This window comes from Tursiops truncatus, chromosome 7, assembly GCF_011762595.2.
Source record: "Tursiops truncatus isolate mTurTru1 chromosome 7, mTurTru1.mat.Y, whole genome shotgun sequence".
NCBI classification, from domain to species: domain Eukaryota; kingdom Metazoa; phylum Chordata; class Mammalia; order Artiodactyla; family Delphinidae; genus Tursiops; species Tursiops truncatus.
The window spans coordinates 11,173,090-11,193,682 of NC_047040.1; the positions used below are offsets into that span (position 1 = coordinate 11,173,090).

The 20,593-nt window shown below is 36.3% G+C and overlaps 1 protein-coding gene across 11 annotated transcripts in view; it reads right to left on the minus strand.

Annotated features, from left to right (window-relative positions):
• The window catches only part of AGFG1 (ArfGAP with FG repeats 1), a 78,713-nt gene that overhangs the window by 47,683 nt on the left and 10,437 nt on the right, over positions 1-20,593 (minus strand). For all 11 annotated transcript variants that reach the window (XM_073807180.1, XM_073807179.1, XM_033859625.2 and 8 more), the window contains exon 2: positions 12,694-12,787. In XM_073807180.1, coding sequence (XP_073663281.1) covers positions 12,694-12,787 — 94 coding nt within the window. The remainder of the gene's footprint in view (positions 1-12,693; positions 12,788-20,593) is intronic.

The window sequence follows — 20,593 nt, forward strand, 5'->3', positions numbered from 1 at the left end:
CAAGGGAGAATTGGGCAAGTTGGTCTGATACTTCATTTAGAACTGAATATTAAGAAGTTTTATTTACTTGTCTTGATATGAAGAACTGTTCGTGGATTATCAATGGTTTAGGGATAGCATCAATACCAGAGCACCACCTCTAGCATGAACACTACTCATCCACTGTTTAGCTTCATCTAAGGCTCAATAATAGTGATTGATTTGGACTGACATTCTATTGTCTGGTTGTCCTGGTGACTGAAGGCATGCATTTGCCAGGCACTTGACTAAGGTTGGGAATGTAGCCCTTGGCAAATGAACAGAGAGATTAACTGGCCCAAATGCAAAACAAGTCTCTGAAGTAAACGTGATCTGTACCATATTCTACATAAATCCATCATGAGAAGAAGAAACATTTAGTTTTCTTTGAATATTTGAAAATAGACAGATGGCTCACAGGTTAATATAAGAAGAGGAAAAGGAAAATTTAGGGAAAGCTCTTCTAAGTAAAAATGAGATTTGCAGAAGTTATAGTAGGTTTCCAAAACAGATTATCTCATTGTCCAAAGGGGACAACTGAACATCAACAAGAATAACTGCTACTGACTGAAATAAGTCAAATAAACAATTTCACAATGATATCTATACATGACCAATTTATTGTATACACACACACACACATACCCTGACTGGTCACTGTGAGAGATGCTACAGAACTAACTCATTTTGAAAACAGTTAAATGTTGAGGACCATAAATGGCTTTGTTTATGTGCACTCTACTGATATTTATGAGAAACAGTTTTAATGTACTTCTTTTTTACTTTTTAGAAGCTTTATTGAGATATAATTTGTATAACATATAATTCACCTATTTAAAGTGTACAATTTAATGTTTTTAGTACATTCAAGAGTTGTGCCACCAGCACAGCTCAATTTTAGAACATTTTTATTATCGTCTAAAGAAATCCCATATCCATTAGCAGTCACTCTACATTACCCCTACTCCCACATCCTAGGCAATATTAATGTACTTTTAACAGCAATAAAACTATTGTATGTTAATGTAACTAACTTTTAATTGTAAAAATAGCTATATTTTCTAGAGCAAAAATTAGTGAGAAGAGTGGCACTGCTTTATATTTTTGCAAATTTCATTAATACCTGTTTAAATAGAAGACAGCTGATTTCTGATCAGCTTCTGCATTGTTATGTTATGTAGCTTCTGGAAAACTCCACTGTATAATCATGAGACTGGGAGTAAATACAGCAAATCAAGTCTTAGAATTATTATTAAAAAAATTTTGACCTCAGAGAACCCCTGGAAAGGTCTCAAGGATCCCCTTACAGGTTCCCAGACTAAGTTATCACCATTTTACAATCCCTACTAATGGACGTAGGCATAGAGTATCAGCCACCCCCTCTCAACACAGACAAAAACACGAAAATGTGTTTCTCCACAAAAGAACACACCATCTAACCTATGAAACACTGAGTCTTCCCTCTTCCCCCAATTAAATGTGAATCTTAGGAAGCTACTAGATCCGACTATCAATTTATAGGCAACTGAGATGACAGAGGAACACTGACACTGCATGGATGGAATCAGCAAAATCGTGATAGTGGGACACTACTGAAAAATGACTGAGTTGAGAGAAGGAAAAAGGGAGGGGGAGAGAGAAGAGAAATAAATAACTGAAGGGGAAACTTATAGAATAAAAAAAAAAGTTAAAAGACAAGCAGAGCAGGTTCCACTTCCAGTAACGTCAGTGTAGCTCAAATTAAAACCCAGCTCCCAGAAATTAACAACTATAAACTCAGCACACATTATAAGGATTATCAGAAGACACTAGAAAGCAACCACAAGGTAAACAGATTCTGGAGAAGAGTCAACACCTGTAAGAAAGAAACAGCACTAAGTATCTACTCTTTTTTTTAAAGATCATCATTTGAAAGCAGACCTCTGCCAAGCAGAGCTGCCAAAACTCAAGGAGAAATACACAAATCTAAAAGGTTAAAGACAGAGTGCACAACCACAGCAACTGTAAAGTGAAGGGTATGTCCAAGAAGGGAGAGCTGCAAAACTTGCATAACAACTTTGCACAAATCTCTGGCTCACCCTTGATCGAGGAATGTACAGGGACAATTCAAAGCAGTTCAATTAAGGACTAAAAGAACTAAACAGAGATTTCAACTGGCTCCCACCAGGAAAGGCAGAGTTTGCTAAAGTAAAAAGTGAACAAAACAAACAAAACGAATACTTTCTGGACAAACAAGACAGAACCCAGAGGCTCTACAACCTACCATTTGCTGATGCTCTAGATATAATCCAAAATCACTAGATACACAAGAGAGTGTGATCCATAATCAAAAGAAAAGGCAATCAGTAGGTCCTTGCTGATTATCTATTTTATATATTGCAGTGTGTATATGTTAACCCCAAGCTCCTAATTTATCCTTCCCCCTCACCTTTCCCCTTTGGTAACCATAAGTTTGTTTTCTAAGTCTGTTTCTGCTTTGTAAGTAAATTCATTTGTAACATTTTTTTAGATTCTACATATACTTGATATCATATGATAAGTCTTCTGATTTACTTCACGTAGTACAATAATCTCTAGGTCCCCCATGTCTGCTGTAAATGGCATTATTTCATTCCTTTTTATGGCTGAGTAGTATTCCATTGTGTATATGTATCACATCTTTATTCATTCATCTGCTGATGAACACATGTTGTTTTCATGTCTTGGCTATTGTGAATAGTGCTTCTATGAACATAGGGATGCATCTATCTTTCTGAATTATAGTTTTGCCTGGATATATGTCGAGGAGAGGAATTGCTGGATCATAGGACAACTCTATTTTTAGCTTTTTGAGGAACCTCCATACTGTTTTCCATAGCAGCTGCACCAATTTACCTTTCTACCAAGAGTGTAGGAGGGGTCCCTTTTCTCCATACCCTTTCCAGTATTTTTTATTTGTAGAACAAAAAAAGCATTCTTAATTATTTTCTTTATACGAGTATGAATAAAAATCAAAACAGTGGTTGCCTCTGGAAAGGGGAGGGACTGAACAGGAAGAGATGTTAGGGGAACTCTGGGGGAATGATGGTCATGTTCTATATCTTTATAGGACTTTGGGTTACCAAACTGGATACATTTATCAAAACTCTTCCAAAGGTACAATTATGACTTTTACATTCACTGTGCATAAATTATACCTCAAAAAAATCTTAACAAATATCGAATTCTAATTAATGATATATATAAGATTTTAGGGGTGATATGAACTAATGTTTGCAAATTACTTTGAAATGCAAGAAAAATATAAGGTGGATGACCAAATGGAGACACACACAGATATTTGCTAGCGCAAATACAGCACCGTGTTTAATGTGCCTGCATAATTTTTAAAGTTTTATGTATTTCTCATAATAAAATGTTGAGAGGTGAGGGGGCAGAAGACAGCCAAATATGGCCATTGTGTTGTGGCTTTGAGCAGCCTCTGCCGGAGACAAGATCTTGCTATGGCCATCCATGAGAGGGGGGTATGAGAGACAACTTAGCAGATAACCCAACCAGGCCCCCCTCAAGCAGAGCAGCTACAGCGCTCACACTACCAGGAGGCCTTGCTCACCTTCAGTAAGACTTATGGCACCATACTGCAGTTAGGCGGCACAAGGCAGGACAGGTTCCAGTGGCAGAAGATGACTGCTCACAGCCACCCCATCCTTGGAAAAATCCTAGCATCACAGGCCAGTAAGAGATCATCCCTGGGGAACTGGTGGAGCCCATGGTCTAGGAGAAAACTGACAAAAGATACCATCTAAATCTCTAAGAAGTTCCTGCCGGGCATGGCCTATGGCTACTACTACCCAAAGATGATCTTGCCTGTGCAGGATGGCTTGAATTTCATGAAACAGAACCAAAAAACCTTCGATGTCATCACCATTTCGTCAAAAATCTATGGCCCCAGAGCTTTTCTTAAGTTCCTTCTTACCAGCTCATTAAGCACCCTGCATCCAGATGGAATCTTCTGTTGCCAAGATGAATGCCAGTTGTTGGCTGTTGGTTGGTCCTAGCAACCAACTAGCATTCCTGCTCTATAGTAAGAACCCAGCATTGATTTTCAGCAGCCTGGTAGCAGGTGATGCTGGAGCAATGGAAGACACATGTGAAAGACTACAACTCAGATATGTACCGGGAGAACTTGTACTATGAGTTTGACTGCAAAGCTTGGAATTCACCTCAACTGCTATGTTTCCCAGGGACTTGAGCTGGAAGGGCCCCCAGTTACAGTGTATCCAGCCCCAGAGTAACCACCTGGTCTGAGGCCCCCACTGTCCTGGCACAAACCTGACTCTATCCCACAGACCAAGTGGTTGGTACAGGCCCCAGGAAGTTGCCTGGTCCCAGCCAGGCCTAGGCAGGCCAAAGTCTGACCCATCCAGCCTCCAATCCTTTGTCAGAGTTTCAAAACCCATATTAACCACTCATAACACGTGAGCCTTACTTGCATCTCTATTCAAACACATGCTTAAGGGAAGAGAAAAAAGGAAATTTATGAAATAAAAGGAAACTTGAACACTGGCTATGTAATTAGATTACTATTAGCTTCTATGGATATGAAAACGATATGGAGTTATATATTCTTTTAAAGTCCTTTTTTAGAGATCACATCTAGTTCCTGAATTTACAGAGGAAAATTGTATGTCTCAGATCTGCTTCACATAATAAAAAAGGGACAGGAGTTTGGTACATTATTCTGTCTGCTGTGTAGATATATGAGCAGCTCCACAACAAAAAGTTTAAAAAAGAACAAAAAGAATGAATAATTTTATTTTTAATTAGATTCAAGTAAGATTTAAAAAAAAAAAAGATAAAATACTTAATGGCAAGAAAGAAAGAACCAAAAGCTGAGAGATGAGAGGAAGCTAGAATGGCTGAAGCAAAGAGTTAGAAGGAAATAAATAATATGACCTGGGATACAAATGCAATAAAAAGTTAAATGCTCAGAGTAGTTACAAACTACCGTCCAGCTCCTTCTACAGTACTCTTGAGTTTTCAGTCATCACTCAGAAAGATCAACAAGCTACAATATGTACAAAACAAAGATAACATTTCCAACATTCTTTTTGTTAATTAGTATCATTAGATATTTCTCTGAAAGCCAACAACTAATATCAAAGAATGCAATCTGAATATTTTAAAGATTACTATGTCATTACTGATTTGATTCAGCAGAATTTTTAGAAACTTAACACCTCGCCTTTCTTTCAAAATAGAGGCCAGACTTTAAAATATGTGTTTCTTCATAAATATGCAGGAGTTAAACAAATAGCCTCTTTAATACAGAACATGCTTCGATATTTTAGCTAGATGGTTTTAAACCTCAAATATCTCACTAGGAAGCTAGTCTCTCAAATAATTACATATTTTTAGTTAAAATTTTTTGAAATGTTACTATTATTATTGAATTAACTTTTCATACTGATTAATACCATCATATTGACTGTAATTCTGCAAAAATCTCCCTTAACTAAATTCAGTTCAAAGCACACCATTTTCCTATATACTTTTTTCCCCCTGAGCTTAGAAGTCAATGAAAAAGTACATTTGCACTTAAAACTGACATCTTACATCTACATAATACATCAGTTTTCAAATGTTTTCACACGTACTACCTTCAAATCAACCTCATCAAATAGGCAGGACAGGTACTTCCCATAGTGTACAAAGGAAAATGAAGCTCAGGGAAAAGTAGTTTCCCCAAGGTAACAAGGCTTATCAATTAGTGGTGCCGAAACTAGACCACAGATTATTTTGAGTCTAGACTGGATGGAGCCTTTAGTTACTGTACTGGTTCTCTCAAAAGGTGGTCTGTAGCCATCAGCAACAGAATCACATGGGGCTTCTGGCTGAAAATGCAGACAGACACTCCTCTGCCCCACCCCACACCCAGGGTCAGAATCTCTGAGGAGTAAAGCCCAGGAATTTTTACAAATATAATAATAATAAAACAAATAAAATTAAAATAAAATTTAAAATAAACACATTTACATATATGTACACACAAACACACACATTCATACATTCTCACTGCTCTAGGTATAATGAAGAAGTATATAAGATTATGCCATGGAAATGTCTATAATATTTTGACGGTAATAAGACCAATACAGAAGAAACTATGAGAGCAATAAAAAAAAAAATTGTGTAAAATCTTAGAGTCAATGCTATATTAAAAAAAAAAGCTTAAAGTATGGGGGACAGGGGGGTGTTAGTCCCTGTGGGCTAAAATACTCCTGAAAGACTTGATGGAAGGGTAAAAACTTTGATAGGTCTTGAAAAACAGATTCAGGATAAATGATTCAGCTTGAGCAAAATGGCAAGAAAAGTGGGATACAGAAACCACTGGCATTCAAACATTTCTATTGGTAATGAAGCAAGAAAAAGATTAACTAGGAAAAGAAGCAAGGTTATAAAAGAATTTATATTGAGAACTGAAAACTTTGGAATTCCATAGACCAGGAGTCTATAATCAACCACCTGCAGATCAAATTTGGGTCACTGGCCTATTTTTGTACTGCCCCTGATCATTTGGTTTATGCATATTTAAAGGGTTACTTTTTAAAGATTTTTTCTAACAAGAATATACAACAGAGACTGTACGTAGGTGGCCTTCAATATTTACCATCTGGCCATTTACAGAAACAGTTTTGCCAACCTCTGTACAGACAGCAAAGTAACTGTAGATCCTGGATTAATGAGTATGTAACTTAACTCTGCCACTCAATAATGACATTTAATATGCTGTTACTAAAATAACTGCCAAATTTTACTAATATTATTTAAGCTCAGCATATAATTAAAATGCTCCAAGAGTTTAAATACATAACCTAAAATTAATGTAAATGATGCTACTGTATTCTAAGAAAACTGAAAAATTCCCCTAATGAAACCACTCTGAACAAAAAGTCAAAAAAAAAATATTGATAATCCTCTATACCTTCTACTATCTTAGATTCTGATTCAACAAACATCTGAATATCTATATTATTCTATAAGAAATATGCTGGGAGGGCTTCCCTGGTGGCGCAGTGGTTGAGAGTCTGCCTGCCGATGCAGGGGACACGGGTTCGTGCCCCGGTCCGGGAAGATCCCACATGCCGCAGAGCGGCTGGGCCCGTGAGCCATGGCCGCTGAGCCTGTGCATACGGAGCCTGTGCTCCGCAACGGGAGAGGCCACAACAGTGAGAGGCCCGCGTGCCGCAAAAAAATAAATAAATAAAAAAATAAGAAATATGCTGGGAACTTTCACAGGTTGCTTGAGCTCAAATTATTCTAGCCTTTCTATATTAAGATACTGTTATTATTTTACACTTGTAGAAACTGAGGCTCAGAGGCATCTTGTCCATCGTTCTCAACCTTCCAAGTCCAAATCCAATCCTTTCTGCACAAGACCACTGCACTTCAAGTACTCTTTTAATAGGCCCAGCCCAAATTTTATCAATTTCCCTAGAGAGCTGCAGTTGGGTTAGATTGTTTAGTTTTTAATCAAACTTAAAAGAAATGAATACAACACTTTGAAACTACCTGACAGCTCCATGCCCTGATTCAGGATTAATTCAAAAGCTCATTGCCTTTACTATGGTAATGGCCTACGGGCTCTTTCTGATATTGGTCTTCTACTTTACAGAGTCCACTGTTCTGTATTGAGAATGACCATCACTTATTATAAGTTTATAAGACAGGATGATTTAGGAAATAACCACTAGTGTCCTATTTAACAGCATAATAGATTGAGTATAACATATCATAAAATGATACCTGAATATTCCAGCAAAACTGTCACAGCATGTGAATTTGGAACTCTAAATTTTTTAGGTATCAAAATATTTTTCTTTGTGGCAATGCTTGTTTCTGATTATAAAATAACTCCAATCTTCCCAAAGATGCAATTTAACTACACAAAAGGCCTAAAGAGCTGTCTCATAAAACAAAGCCTATTTAAGCCATAAGTATAACTTCTTGAAAAAAACTGTCTGCATAATCCCAAGCATTTACAACTCTAAACTGAAGCCCTTTCTCACTCTTATACCAAAATGGAACTGAAAAAAATGATTTTTACTGTCTCTCTCCCCTAGTAGACTGTAAACTTTACCTGAGGGCACGAATCACAGACAGTATCCCTAGCACCCAAGGACAATCCCTGGCACATGGTAGATGATTAATAAATCTCTGCTTCAAGAATGAAGAATGGGGCTTCCCTGGTGGCGCAGTGGTTGAGAATCTGCCTGCCAATGCAGGGGACACGGGTTCGAGCCCTGGTCTGGGAAGATCCCACATGCCGCGGAGCAACTAGGCCCGTGAGCCACTACTACTGAGCCTGAGCGTCTGGAGCCTGTGCTCCGCAAACAAGAGAGGCCGCGATAGTGAGAGGCCCGCGCACTGTGATGAAGAGTGGCCCCTGCTCGCTGCACTAGAGAAAGCCCTCGCACAGAAACGAAGACCCAACACAGACAAAAATAAAAAATAAATAAATTAAAAAAAAAAAAAGAATGAAGAATGAATCAATTATGAATGTTAACCAGGGAAAAAGCACACCTTACCTTATGGGTCTACTGTTTAAGAAGGATTTTTTTAAAGCTTTAGCTTCTGGGTTGGGGGTTGTTTTTTTTATCTAGCATAAAGATGATCAAATACTGTCAATGAATGCATGATTTTATTTCTACATGTAGATTTTATGCCTGTGGAGCATCAGCAGTAACCCTTTTACTCTCAGTCCTGAAACATAATTAGGAAGATTAATTTATTACTAGAAAAGAAAAACTGTATGGTTCAAAATAAAATTACTTCTACATTTTCCTTTTACTGAATTATCTATAGCACTGTTAGCCAGCCTTCCTTCCATTAAGTTTGATAATCAGAAGTTAACCCAATAGTGAAATTCCTTCAACTAGAGGACCATGGTTGACCCACAACATCATAAAAGAGGACATATGGAGCAAACCACTAAAGATTTTTTTTAAGTAACATCATGATACAAACGAAAGCATTACAAGATAAATATGTGGAAATTTTTTGTGAAATATCTGACTTTTGGAAAAAATGTCAACACCAATAAACACAAAGTGCTTTGTTATAAAATATTTTACTAACATCTGGCAAGTATGTTCTATATCCTGATAATGTACGTATCTCCTCCAACGAACACACTGTAGGAGTCTAAGAATTCTAAAGCAATATTCAAGTAACTTGTAAACTACATCTGTAGATACTAATGATATGTTATAAACATCAAGGGTGTCCGTGATACATATTTATAAATACTAATAACATCATCTGCTTACCAGTTACCAACTCAGACCAATTCAGATGTACTTTATTAATGACTCAAATGCCGTGAGTAGTGCTGCCATCAGTTTTGTGACTTGCCAAAAACAGTGAACAATTCTTAGTAAAGTTCTCAATGAAAAGTGAAATCTTTCCCAGATATACAAATGTGTCAAGTCACTGCATCGACGGTCTCAATTAATGGCTTCCTGTATCCAAGCCCTCTGCCCTGTAACTTGGTAGTCCCCTCCCACACTTGATTCTGGACTTGGCAGCATGACTTCTGGCAATAAGTTGTTCACGGCTATTAATGAAAGCATATAAAACAGATTTAAGTTATACATGCAGACCGACTGTAAAAAGGTTTTTCCCACTTATAAAGGTCTGGAGGAACATCCAAAGCATATGGAATATAGGTTAACTCTATTCAACACCTTGTGAATCATCCAGCAACCATGGTGCTTGTCTGCTTAAGCCAGCAACGTTCCCTAATCGTAACAACCAAACATGCCCCTCAGAACGTTAAAACTTCCTCATAGGGGTAGAAGATCCAAGACTTCTGGCAGTTAATATACTTTTTGATCTTTTAACTTCAGGCATGAACCCATTCATGCACAAGATGTATGACAGTACCTTCTTTTTAATCCAAAATTTATATGATTGAGTATGGTCCTTTTCAGACTACTGAGAGAGAACACACAGTGCAAATATGGCAACATAATTTGAAACAAAAAATAAAGATCTGTATTTTTTCTCTACGCATGTTATACTTAAGATTTAAATGTTTAAATAAGATAAACTGATAATAAAGCACTTGTACTTCAAGTCTGTAGTTTTTTATTAAGTTGTACCAATCATCCTGCATTTCATGATATCAATCTTCACCTTCTATACATCTCTTGAAATTTTAAGAACACAGATATTGCTAATATTGTAAAGAATCAAATATACCTAGTCCAATACTTTGGTTCTAAGATGTCCTTAGGGACACAAGAAAGTATGTTTTTCTCTCCTAACAAGTAATTAAATGGTTGGTACACTTTCTAGCAGTAAGAAACATTGCAAATTTCTCTTTTTCTTTGTGCACTGTGTTTGCTCTGCCTGCAATATCTTTTCCTGCCAGCCTAAGTCCTAGTCACCCTCAAAAGCCAGCAAATGTTCAGCCCCCTCTGTGAGATCTTCCCAATCCCCTCCTTTTCACCAACAGATTGAGTCCCTCCTTCCACATTACTTCTGAAACTTCTTATTCTTTATCAGTAATTATCTAACACACTGTTGTAATTATTTGTTACATACCTGTCTCCCGAACTAGACCATGAGCCCTATGTCAGCTAAGCCTATGTGACATTTCTATAACTGTATCCAAGTACCTAGTACAGTGACTGCCATGGTGAGGGCTTTAAATGGCTTATTAATTCGCATGACTCTTTTTAGGATTTAAGATTCATAAATCCATTCCAGTCATCTCTATTGTTTGTATTTTGTTTCTACTATTTGATATAATGAGTTACCTAAAATTTCTTTTCATATATTCTAAATTTATTTTGATATTACAGCCTTAATAACTTCCTTCAGAAATCCTGTCATATGCAACAGCACGGCTGAACCTTGAGAACATTATGCCAAGTGAAATAAGCCAGTCACAGAAGAGCAGTACTACATGACTCCACTTAAATGAGGCATCTAAAACAGTCCAACTCACAGAAGCAGAAAACAGAATGGTGGTTGCTTCAATGGGTATAAAGTTCAGTTATGCAAGATGAGTAAGTTCTAAAGATCCATTTACAACACTCTGCCTATAGTTAACAATACTACATTTTACACTTAAAAATTTTTTAAGAGAGTACATCTCATGTCAAGTGTACTTACCACAATTTCAGAAAAAAAAGGTCCTTCAATCGTAGTATTCTGGAACCAGTCTCCACCTAATCTTATCTACTGACAGGTTTGAACGTTTTTTACTTACTTCTCCAATGCATTGTTTGTTACCTTTCCAGTTCTACTACTCTGACTTTATCTACTGTCAGTTGATTTTTAATCTAAAAACAGATAATATTTTTTCATTTCTGACTCCATTCTGATGTCCAAAATTTTGTATAGAAGGCCAAAATTCTAAGGAAGTAATTTAAAATATGCACTACTAGGCTAATCCCAAACTTTATACAAATAGTTCAAATTGTCTTTTAATCCAAAAATATATTTCTACACTTACTGTCATTACACACCTTCTGCCCTTTATCTTGCTTTAGATTTTCCTGTAATGTACCTACATCAGTCTGGAACTTGATTACTCAAGATAATTTTTTATCGGCAAAGTCTGGAAACTTCAAAGTGTGTGCTCAATTCTCTAAATCATGTATTTAAAAATATTTCATAATCTTAAATTTATACTTCTTTACTACTTTAGAACCATATACACACATGAATCACAAGTAGACAAGCAAGTTTAAGATGCTACTATCAAACTGTTAGGGAAAAAAAGAGGCAGAGTACAAAACGCTTGTATATCTCTTCTGAGGGTGAAAAAGAAGATTGAAATTAATAAAATCTTAAGACTTAAATTCTTTTCTGTGTCATATCAAAAACATGCCAAAAAAACCCAAAAAAACATGCAACCACTGTAGTACAACTAAAGTAATATTTCCTTTCTAGGAAGTGATTAAAGTGTCTATTAAATAATAATGGCTATTACTGATCAATTGGGTTGACTGGCTCATCCTTGCCCCAAGATTATAAAATATGCTTGCTTTCGCTGTTAATTTTATAGTTTTTTTTTTTTAAATAGTAGACCACCAATTTTACTAAGAAAGCAAACAAAATGGGAATTCCTGAAAGCCCATTAAAGCAGAGTAGAAAGAAAAGGCTCCCCTGCTCATCTTTACTGAGTTCCTCATGACGCTAGGCTGCCCCCTCAGCACTACTAACCTCCTCCCTACTGAGCACTGCTCAATATTAAACATCACATACATCTAAAGTTAAAAACGTAAAAAGCAAAGAGGGGTCCTCAAGTGAAAGCTGATCACACAACAGCCTAACAAAAGTTTACTACAATACCACAATGTTAATTCCCTTTCTCCCTCTCTTATTTTGTCTTTTAAAGCAAAAACTAACAGTTACTCCAATACTAGATGTCCTCCAAAAATGCCTTTTATATTCAATACTGACAAAGTTTACACACAGGTTTCATCTCAGGTTTAAGGTAAAATATTTACGTAGTAGACATTAATTCTAAACACATTATTAAATGAGTACTTTCTACAACATCTAAATATAGAATACAAAAATAACTTTTTAGACAGTGAAAATTCACCATTCTAAGCAACTTATTAAATCTTATTAAAATGACTACCAACAAAAAAGTTGAAAATTGTAAAAAACACTTACTTCATTTCCATGTTTTTGAAGGAATTCAATTTCCTGTTGTGTGAATGTTGTCATGGAGATGGATTTCACCCTGTGTGGTGGATTTAACCCTCGCCTGAAAGATAAAATATTTTACAGATTTACTATTACAAACTATAGTATTTTAAAAATTATGTATCAGATAATTCAAAACATTTTTAATTAGCACATTTAAACTTGGAACAGTGTTTTCATTCCATAAACTACAAATATTTAAAAGTTATCTTAAACTATTAATCCCCACAATAGTTATGTCAATGTAAATTTAGTCAGACCCACACTAAATAATATATTTAAAGATAAATTCAAGTAACCACCTAGTTAGAAGCAAACAGTACCTGTAACACATGAGCTTCTTGGAAACACAAATATTGCTTTAGTGTATGTCTGATGGAAGGAGAATAATATATATATGAGGGGCTCAATGGTAAAGAATTCAAAGTTATTACTTAAATATTTTCATATTTCCTAAGAAAGTGACAATGATATGTCAGGTTTGGACGTTATCTGTTTCACATTTCGAAGTGGAGAAACGTTAAGTTAGGTTTTGTTGTTTTGCTTTAAGTTCTAAACTAATAAATTACTTTCCTTCCAGCTCTTGGTAAGTTATAAAATACAGTTATGAAGATTGCACAGTAGGAGAAACTGAACACAGCAATTTCATCCTAGTAAAACTTCCAAACTTAACTATGAAGAAACAACTACCATATGAATTACTTTCAAGTACCTTTACAACTAGCAATCACAAATTAAGGCTTTAACGATATCATCTAAATTTCCAAAAGTGAAAATTTAGCAAAGTCATTATTATTCCTTTAAAGCAGGACATTTTGTTTTCCAATTCATCTGTATTATGAGAATAAGACTAAATTCATCATATTCACAGCTTATTCATTTATGATATTTATCCTAACAAGTCCTATCTTGTTCCAAAACAATTTGAAAAGGAATTAACTTATTATTGTTCTCTCAGATTCCTCTGCTCCCTCCCTCACATTTAGCAACTTTGTCTCTCCTTATTCCCTAATACTGCCTCTACCCTTGTTCCAGCCAACCCTCTACCCTTCCATCTCCCTTATAGTATCCTTTCAATAAAAAAAGCAAAGGAATAACTTTCTAACAAGGAAATGTCAAACACTGCTACAAGGGTGTATGTTTGAATAAGAAAGTTTGGAGCAATGAATTATATCCCTGTACTTCTCAAATCATCAAATGAGGGAACCCCTGACTCCTAAAGTTACATACAGATGTAATCTCATGAAAGCACTGCACTGTATAGCTTACTCTCTCATACATCTCAAGGCCCTACCATACCACAATGCCCATTTTTGCATAAAGAAGGTATTCATATTACTTAAATAAGTGAACAAATTTTCTCACTTATGAAACAAACAAAACCATAACATACTCATAACCAAAATATGACAGGACATTTTCCCACTTAACAAGAAGACCTATTACAGAGCTTCTTTAAATGCGCTCTCAGGGCACTTAAAATAAGATTCAATTTACAAAACTGGTAGACACAATTTTGCAGGTCAGCAGATTACTTACATAAATTGAGTAACTCCAAGGAAATTTTACATTTGTTCATATTGGTTTCTCTAATTACTCTTTTATATTCCATTAATTCTGGTAGATTAACTGTATCTTCAGTGCAAAAATTTTTCCTTTTTTAGCTTCCAAAAGCTTTGTATGTGGATATAACATGACTATAAAATAGTTTGGTAAAAAAATAGAAGGCTGACTCTATCAATTTCCTAAGAAGAATGCAGACTGATGAGGCTGTAGTAAAAAATGTAGTCTCATACACCGATGACAGTAGGATAAATTCACCAACCTGTGAATAACCTTATTCATGCGTTTTGACCCAGTAATAACCTTTTAGGAATCTATTCTAAAGAAGGAATCTGAAACTTAACTATGTACAAGATGTTCATCAAACATCACTCATACTAAAAAAAAAAACAAAAAAAAAAACTTCATTATCAAAGGGGAAGTGATTAAGCGACAATAAAACTGTACAACTATGCATACTTATGCTTGGTTTTAAGATGAAAATTATATAGTATTCTCAAAGCTATATTAAAAATATCTGCAAAGAAAACAAACTAAATACCCCAAAATGTTAACAGTCTTTGCTTATAGATTATGGAACTGAATGATTTTTTTTCTATTTATAATTTTCTATTCTCTCCAAGTTTTCCACAATGAAAACTTGTTACTTATTCTGTAACAGAAAAAAAAGAAACTGCAAGAAATAATAAACAATTCAATTTAACTAGTAGTAGTCAAAAAATTTGGACTTTTAGTCCTGGCTTTATGGATGTGAATGTCTGTGCTGAAGAATTACAGAAAGTAAACGAGAGAACAGTTGTTAAGGCTTTCTTTCAGTTTTTCTAAAAAACCTGGAAAACTTTCCTCCCAAATATAGCCACCAGCATCAACAATGTATCTTTACCTCATTTCTCTAAATCAGGCACTACCGACATATTAGGCAAGAGAATTCTTTACCATGAGGGGGCTGTCCTGTGCACTGTAGGAGGTAGGGCAGCATCCCTGGCCTCTACCCACTAAATGCCAGAAGCATGCCCAACCCAGTCGGAATAATGAAAAATGTTTCAAGATACTGATAAATGTCCCTCAGGGGTGTGGGATGGGACAGCAGAGTCCTTCTACTTGAGAACCACTGCTCTAAATATACCAAATATGTTAACTACCAAGTGAAGAAAGAAGCAGAATTCTTTTGGATCACTACTGAGATATAAATTCTACCTAGGTTCAATCTTCTACAGAACATTCTACACATTTACCTCATATACAACAAAACACTTAAATTTTCCCATAAATTTACTATTTCCAGAATAGCAGAAAATAGAAACCCTTAGAAGAGATTAAAGAAAGTGTCCACAAAAAGTAACCATATGATGTCAAGCACACTTACACAAATTGGTAGGCAAAATATAATTTAATAAGACAGAAGGAAATTAATATTTTTAAAGTAACCTAGATTGCCACTTTGCATATCTAATCTCATTAATTTCTACTTACAATAGTAGAGCAGACTAGATATTTTAAAAGGTTCCTCTGCTAAAATATGACACCCCATAAATTATTAAAAAAAACCCTAATTGTTAACATTTCTAGAAAGTAAGGGGGCTCTCAAAGAATCCCCCCTTCCCAAAAGAAAAGACCAAAAAAAGAGTGAGCTGAAACCAGAAGAGTGGCCCATGTCATACAAAAAATTCAGTGTTGCTCAGAAGGCAAATACCAACAATAACTAAGACAAGATGAGAGGTAAACCTGAGATATCCCTGTTAAACCCAAGACCCTGGATGGAGAATTAAGTAGCTTCAGGGTGGTAGTATCCCTAGATCACAGGAGAAGAATATACAAATCCTCTCAAGAGAAATGCATTTCTGGACTTCCCTGGTGGCGCAGTGGTTGAGAGTCCGCCTGCTGATACAGGGGACACGGGTTCGTGCCCTGGTCCGGGAAGATGCCACATGCCACTGAGTGGCTAGGCCCATGAGTCATGGCCACAGAGCCTGCGCGTCTGGAGCCTGTGCTCCGCAACGAGAGAGGCCACAACAGTGAGAGGCCCACGTACCTCAAAAAAAAAAAAAAAAGAGAGAAATGCATTTCTAATTTATAAATTATGCTATCAGGATTTGAAAATATTAATTTCAATAAAAGATGAGATTATAATAAAAATCATCACACAACAAAAAAACAAATCACTGAGCTTGAGTCAGTAGAAACAAAAGCTTTATGCCACCTCTTCCCAAGACTTTAGCCATTGGATTTATCAAATACAAAATACAAAGTAAATATAGCATGTAGGAAATGTTAAAACAAACAAAAGATGGAATAAAAATGAACAGGAAATTGTGTAATTATCAGAATAACAGTTAAATTTAAAAGTCAGAACTTTCAGAAATGAAAAATTATAAATGTGGAAATTAAAAATTCAACAAATTAGTTAAAGAGCAGATAAGACACACCAAAAGAGAGATTTGGTGAATTAGAAAACAGAAATAAGAAATAACCCAGAAGGCAGCACAGATACTTAAGGAGACGGAAAAAAGCAAGTGTTTTTAGAAAAGGAAACAAAACAGGGGTGGGGGTGGCTATTCTTGCTTTTGAGAGACAGAATTGAAAGAATGAAGGAGAGGCAATATTTGAAGAGCTAACGGCTGAGATTTTTTAAAATCCAATGGAAGTCATGCGTCTACAGATATAGGAAGCACAGCTTATCAAAATCAGGACAAATAAAATTCATACTTAGAAACATTTGGGTGAAACTTCAAAGATAAACAGAATATCTTAAAAGCACTCAGGGGCTTCCCTGGTGGCACAGTAGTTGAGAGTCCGCCTGCCGATGCAAGGGACAGGGGTTCGTGTCCCGGTCCGGGAGGATCCCACATGCCATAGAGCGGCTGGGCCCGTGAGCCATGGCCGCTGAGCCTGAGCGTCCGGAGCCTGTGCTCCGCAACGAGAGAGGCCACAACAGTGAGAAGCCCGCGTACCGCCCCCCCCCCAAAAAAAAAAAAGCACTCAGAAAGAAAAGACAAAGGAAACAAAATCTGACTGAAAGACTTTTCAATGGAAACCAGAAAATAGTGGAATATTATCTTTAAGTAGTTAAAAAAAAAGTTGTTAACTCAGCAAAAATATCTTCGAAGTCTAACATCAAAATGACATTTCCAGATAAACAAAAACCAGAGTCTACCCCCAGGAGATCTTCACTAAAGAAACATACAGTTGGCTCTCTGTGTCCCTGGGTTCTACATCCAGGAATTCAACCAACTGCAGATGAGAAACACTGGGGAAAAAAAATTCCAGAAAGTTCCAAAAAGCAAAGTTGGAATTTGCCATGTGCCCAGCAACTATTTACACAGTATTCACATTGTATTTACACCTATTTACATAGCATTTACACCTATTTACATAGCATTTACATTGTACTTATGACCATTTACATAGCGTTTACATTTTATTAGGTATTATAAGTAATTAGAGATGATTTAAAGTAAACAGGAGGATGTGTATAGGTCATATGCATCTTACATAAGGGACTTGAGCGTCATCAGATTTTGGTATCTGTGGGACATGCTGGAACCAATCCCCCAAGGATACTAGCGGATGACTGTATACACTTTAAGAAAAAAAATAACCCCAAGAAGGTTGTGCGATGCAAAGGGGTGAGCAAAAAAACTGGGAAACACATTGGCAAATCTAAACAAATAGCATCTGATTTCAAAATATCCTATGTATGGTGGAGAGGAAGGGGCAAATTTAACATTTTACCAAAAATAGCACTTAAGTGAGAGTACTCTGTATTTTTAAAGACTTTGTATTATTAGGGGAAGGTTAAAATACTGATTAAGTCTAGAATGTTAGGATGGATAATAAAGTTTCAATGGTGACCATAAAATAACATAGAATTTACAGTTTCCTAACCAGTATAAAGGGGAAATCAAATCAAAACAACCAAAAACACTGTCTTTTTTAAAAAAAAAATTAAACATACACTTACCATAAGACCTAACAATTCCACTCCTAGGTATTTACCCAGGTGAAATGAAAACTTGTATTCACCAGAAAATCTGTATATAAATTAACTGTATGAAACAACTGGGTTGTTTCATATGTAACAAAAACTGGAAACAACCCAAGTGTCCCTCAAATGAGGAACGGGTAAACTCCCAAGCAATGAAATACAACTCAGCAATAAGGAGAAATGGACTACTAGAATATGTATTGGGTGGGCCAAAAAGTGCCTTCGGTTTTTTAAGTAAAAATAAAAGACACATCTTTCATTTTCACCAAGAACTTTATTGAACAAGGTATTCACCCTTTTGTTCCACTACCTTCTGCCATTTTTCAGGCAACTTCGTAATTCCATCTTCCCAAAACTCTTTATCTTTTTGAGCAAAGAACTGTTCCAGGTGCCTTTTACGGTCTTCCAGGGAATTGAAATTTTTTCCATTAAGAGAATTTTGTAAAGACCGAAATAAATAGAAATCCGAAGGTGCAATGTCTGCTGAGTACGATGGATGAATCAGAACTTCACAGCCAGGGCTTCCCTGGTGGCGTAGTGGTTGAGAGTCCGCCTGCCGATGCAGGGGACACGGGTTCGTGCCCCGGGCCCGGGAAGATCCCACATGCCGCGGAGCGGCTGGGCCCGTGAGCCATGGCCGCTGAGTCTGCGCGTCCAGAGCCTGTGCTCCGCAACGGGAGAGGCCACAACAGTGAGAGGCCCGCGTACTGCAAAAATAAATAAATAAATAAATAAAAATTAAAAAAAGAACTTCCCAGCCAAGCTGTAACAGTTTTTGCCTGGTCATCAAAGAAACATGCAGTCTTGTGTTATCCTGATGAAAGATTACGCGTTTTCTGTTGACTAATTCTGGACCCTTTTTGTCGAGTGCCGCTTCAGTTGGTCTAACTGGGAGCAGTACTTGTTGGAATTAACCGTTTGGCTTTCCAGAAGGAGCTCATAATAGTGGACTCCCTTCCAATCCCACCATATACACAAAGTCACCTTCTCTGGAATGAAGACCGGCCTCTGGTGTGGTTGGTGGTTCATTTCGCTTGCCCCACGATCTCTTCCATTCCACATTGTTGTAGAGTATCCAATTTTCATCACCAGTCACAATGTGTTTTAAAAAAGGAATGTTTTCATTGCGTTTCAGTAGAAGATCGCATGCGGAAATATGGTCAAGAAGGTTTTTTTCACTTAACTTATGTGCAACCAAAACATCAAAGTGATTCACGTAACCAACCTGGTGCATATGATTTTCAACACTTGATGTGGATATTTTGAGTATGTCAGCCATCTCCTGCGTGGTATAACATCAACTGTTCTCAATTATTGTTTTGATTTGATCACTATCAACTTCAACTGGTCTACCTGGCCATGGAGCATTGTCCAATGAAGAAATCTCCAGCGCGAAACTTTGCAAACCACTTTTGACACGTTCAATCAGTCACAGCACCTACTCCATACACTGCACAAATCTTTCTGTGTGTTTCAGCTGCATTTTTACCATTTTTGAAATAATAAAACATAACATACCGAAAATGCTGTTTTTCTTCCATTTTCAATATTAAAATGGCCAATTTTGATAAGTCTTTTTAAATGCATGCTGATATGACAGCTGCCACATACAATCTAACAAAATTGTGTCAAATGAAGTTAAAGACAACTAAGTGCTACTAGAGCCATCTTACAGAAAAAACGGAACAAACCTTTTGGCCCATCCAATAACAACTAACCTGAATTAATCTTAAAAGTATTATGCTGAGTGAAGAAGGTAATCTAAAAAGGTTATATACTGTGTAAATGACATTCTCAGAAAGAAAAACTATAGTTGTTGGAGAATGGATCAGTAGAGGCCGGGGGTTAAGGAAAGACAAGGGTTAGAGAGTCTTGAGGGGTAACTGAACAGGTCCATTCCATGTTCTGATTGTGGTGGTAGTTACATTAATCTATACAGATATTAAGACTCCTAAAATTACACAACAAAAATGTTGGTTTTAATGTATGTCAACTTAAGAGTCCATGTTACTATCTATAGAAACCACAATTTTTACACAAACTAAATTTTTTTCATCGGCAGACTACCTTCTCCATCTACCAAATTTGATCACTTAAATGAATGAAATCCTCAATCAAATCTGAATTACTCATTTATTTAGTTATTTTCAAGATATATTCCTGGAAGCTGCTGCCACTTCCCCTTTTCTGCTAAGCCAAGTTTAGCTATCATGTGAATCCAGTGTTTATAAAACACTTTACTGTAATGACATTAGTCATAACTATTGGATGAAAGTGTTAGGCAAGTAAACCACATCATTTTTACAGTGCCAATACTGA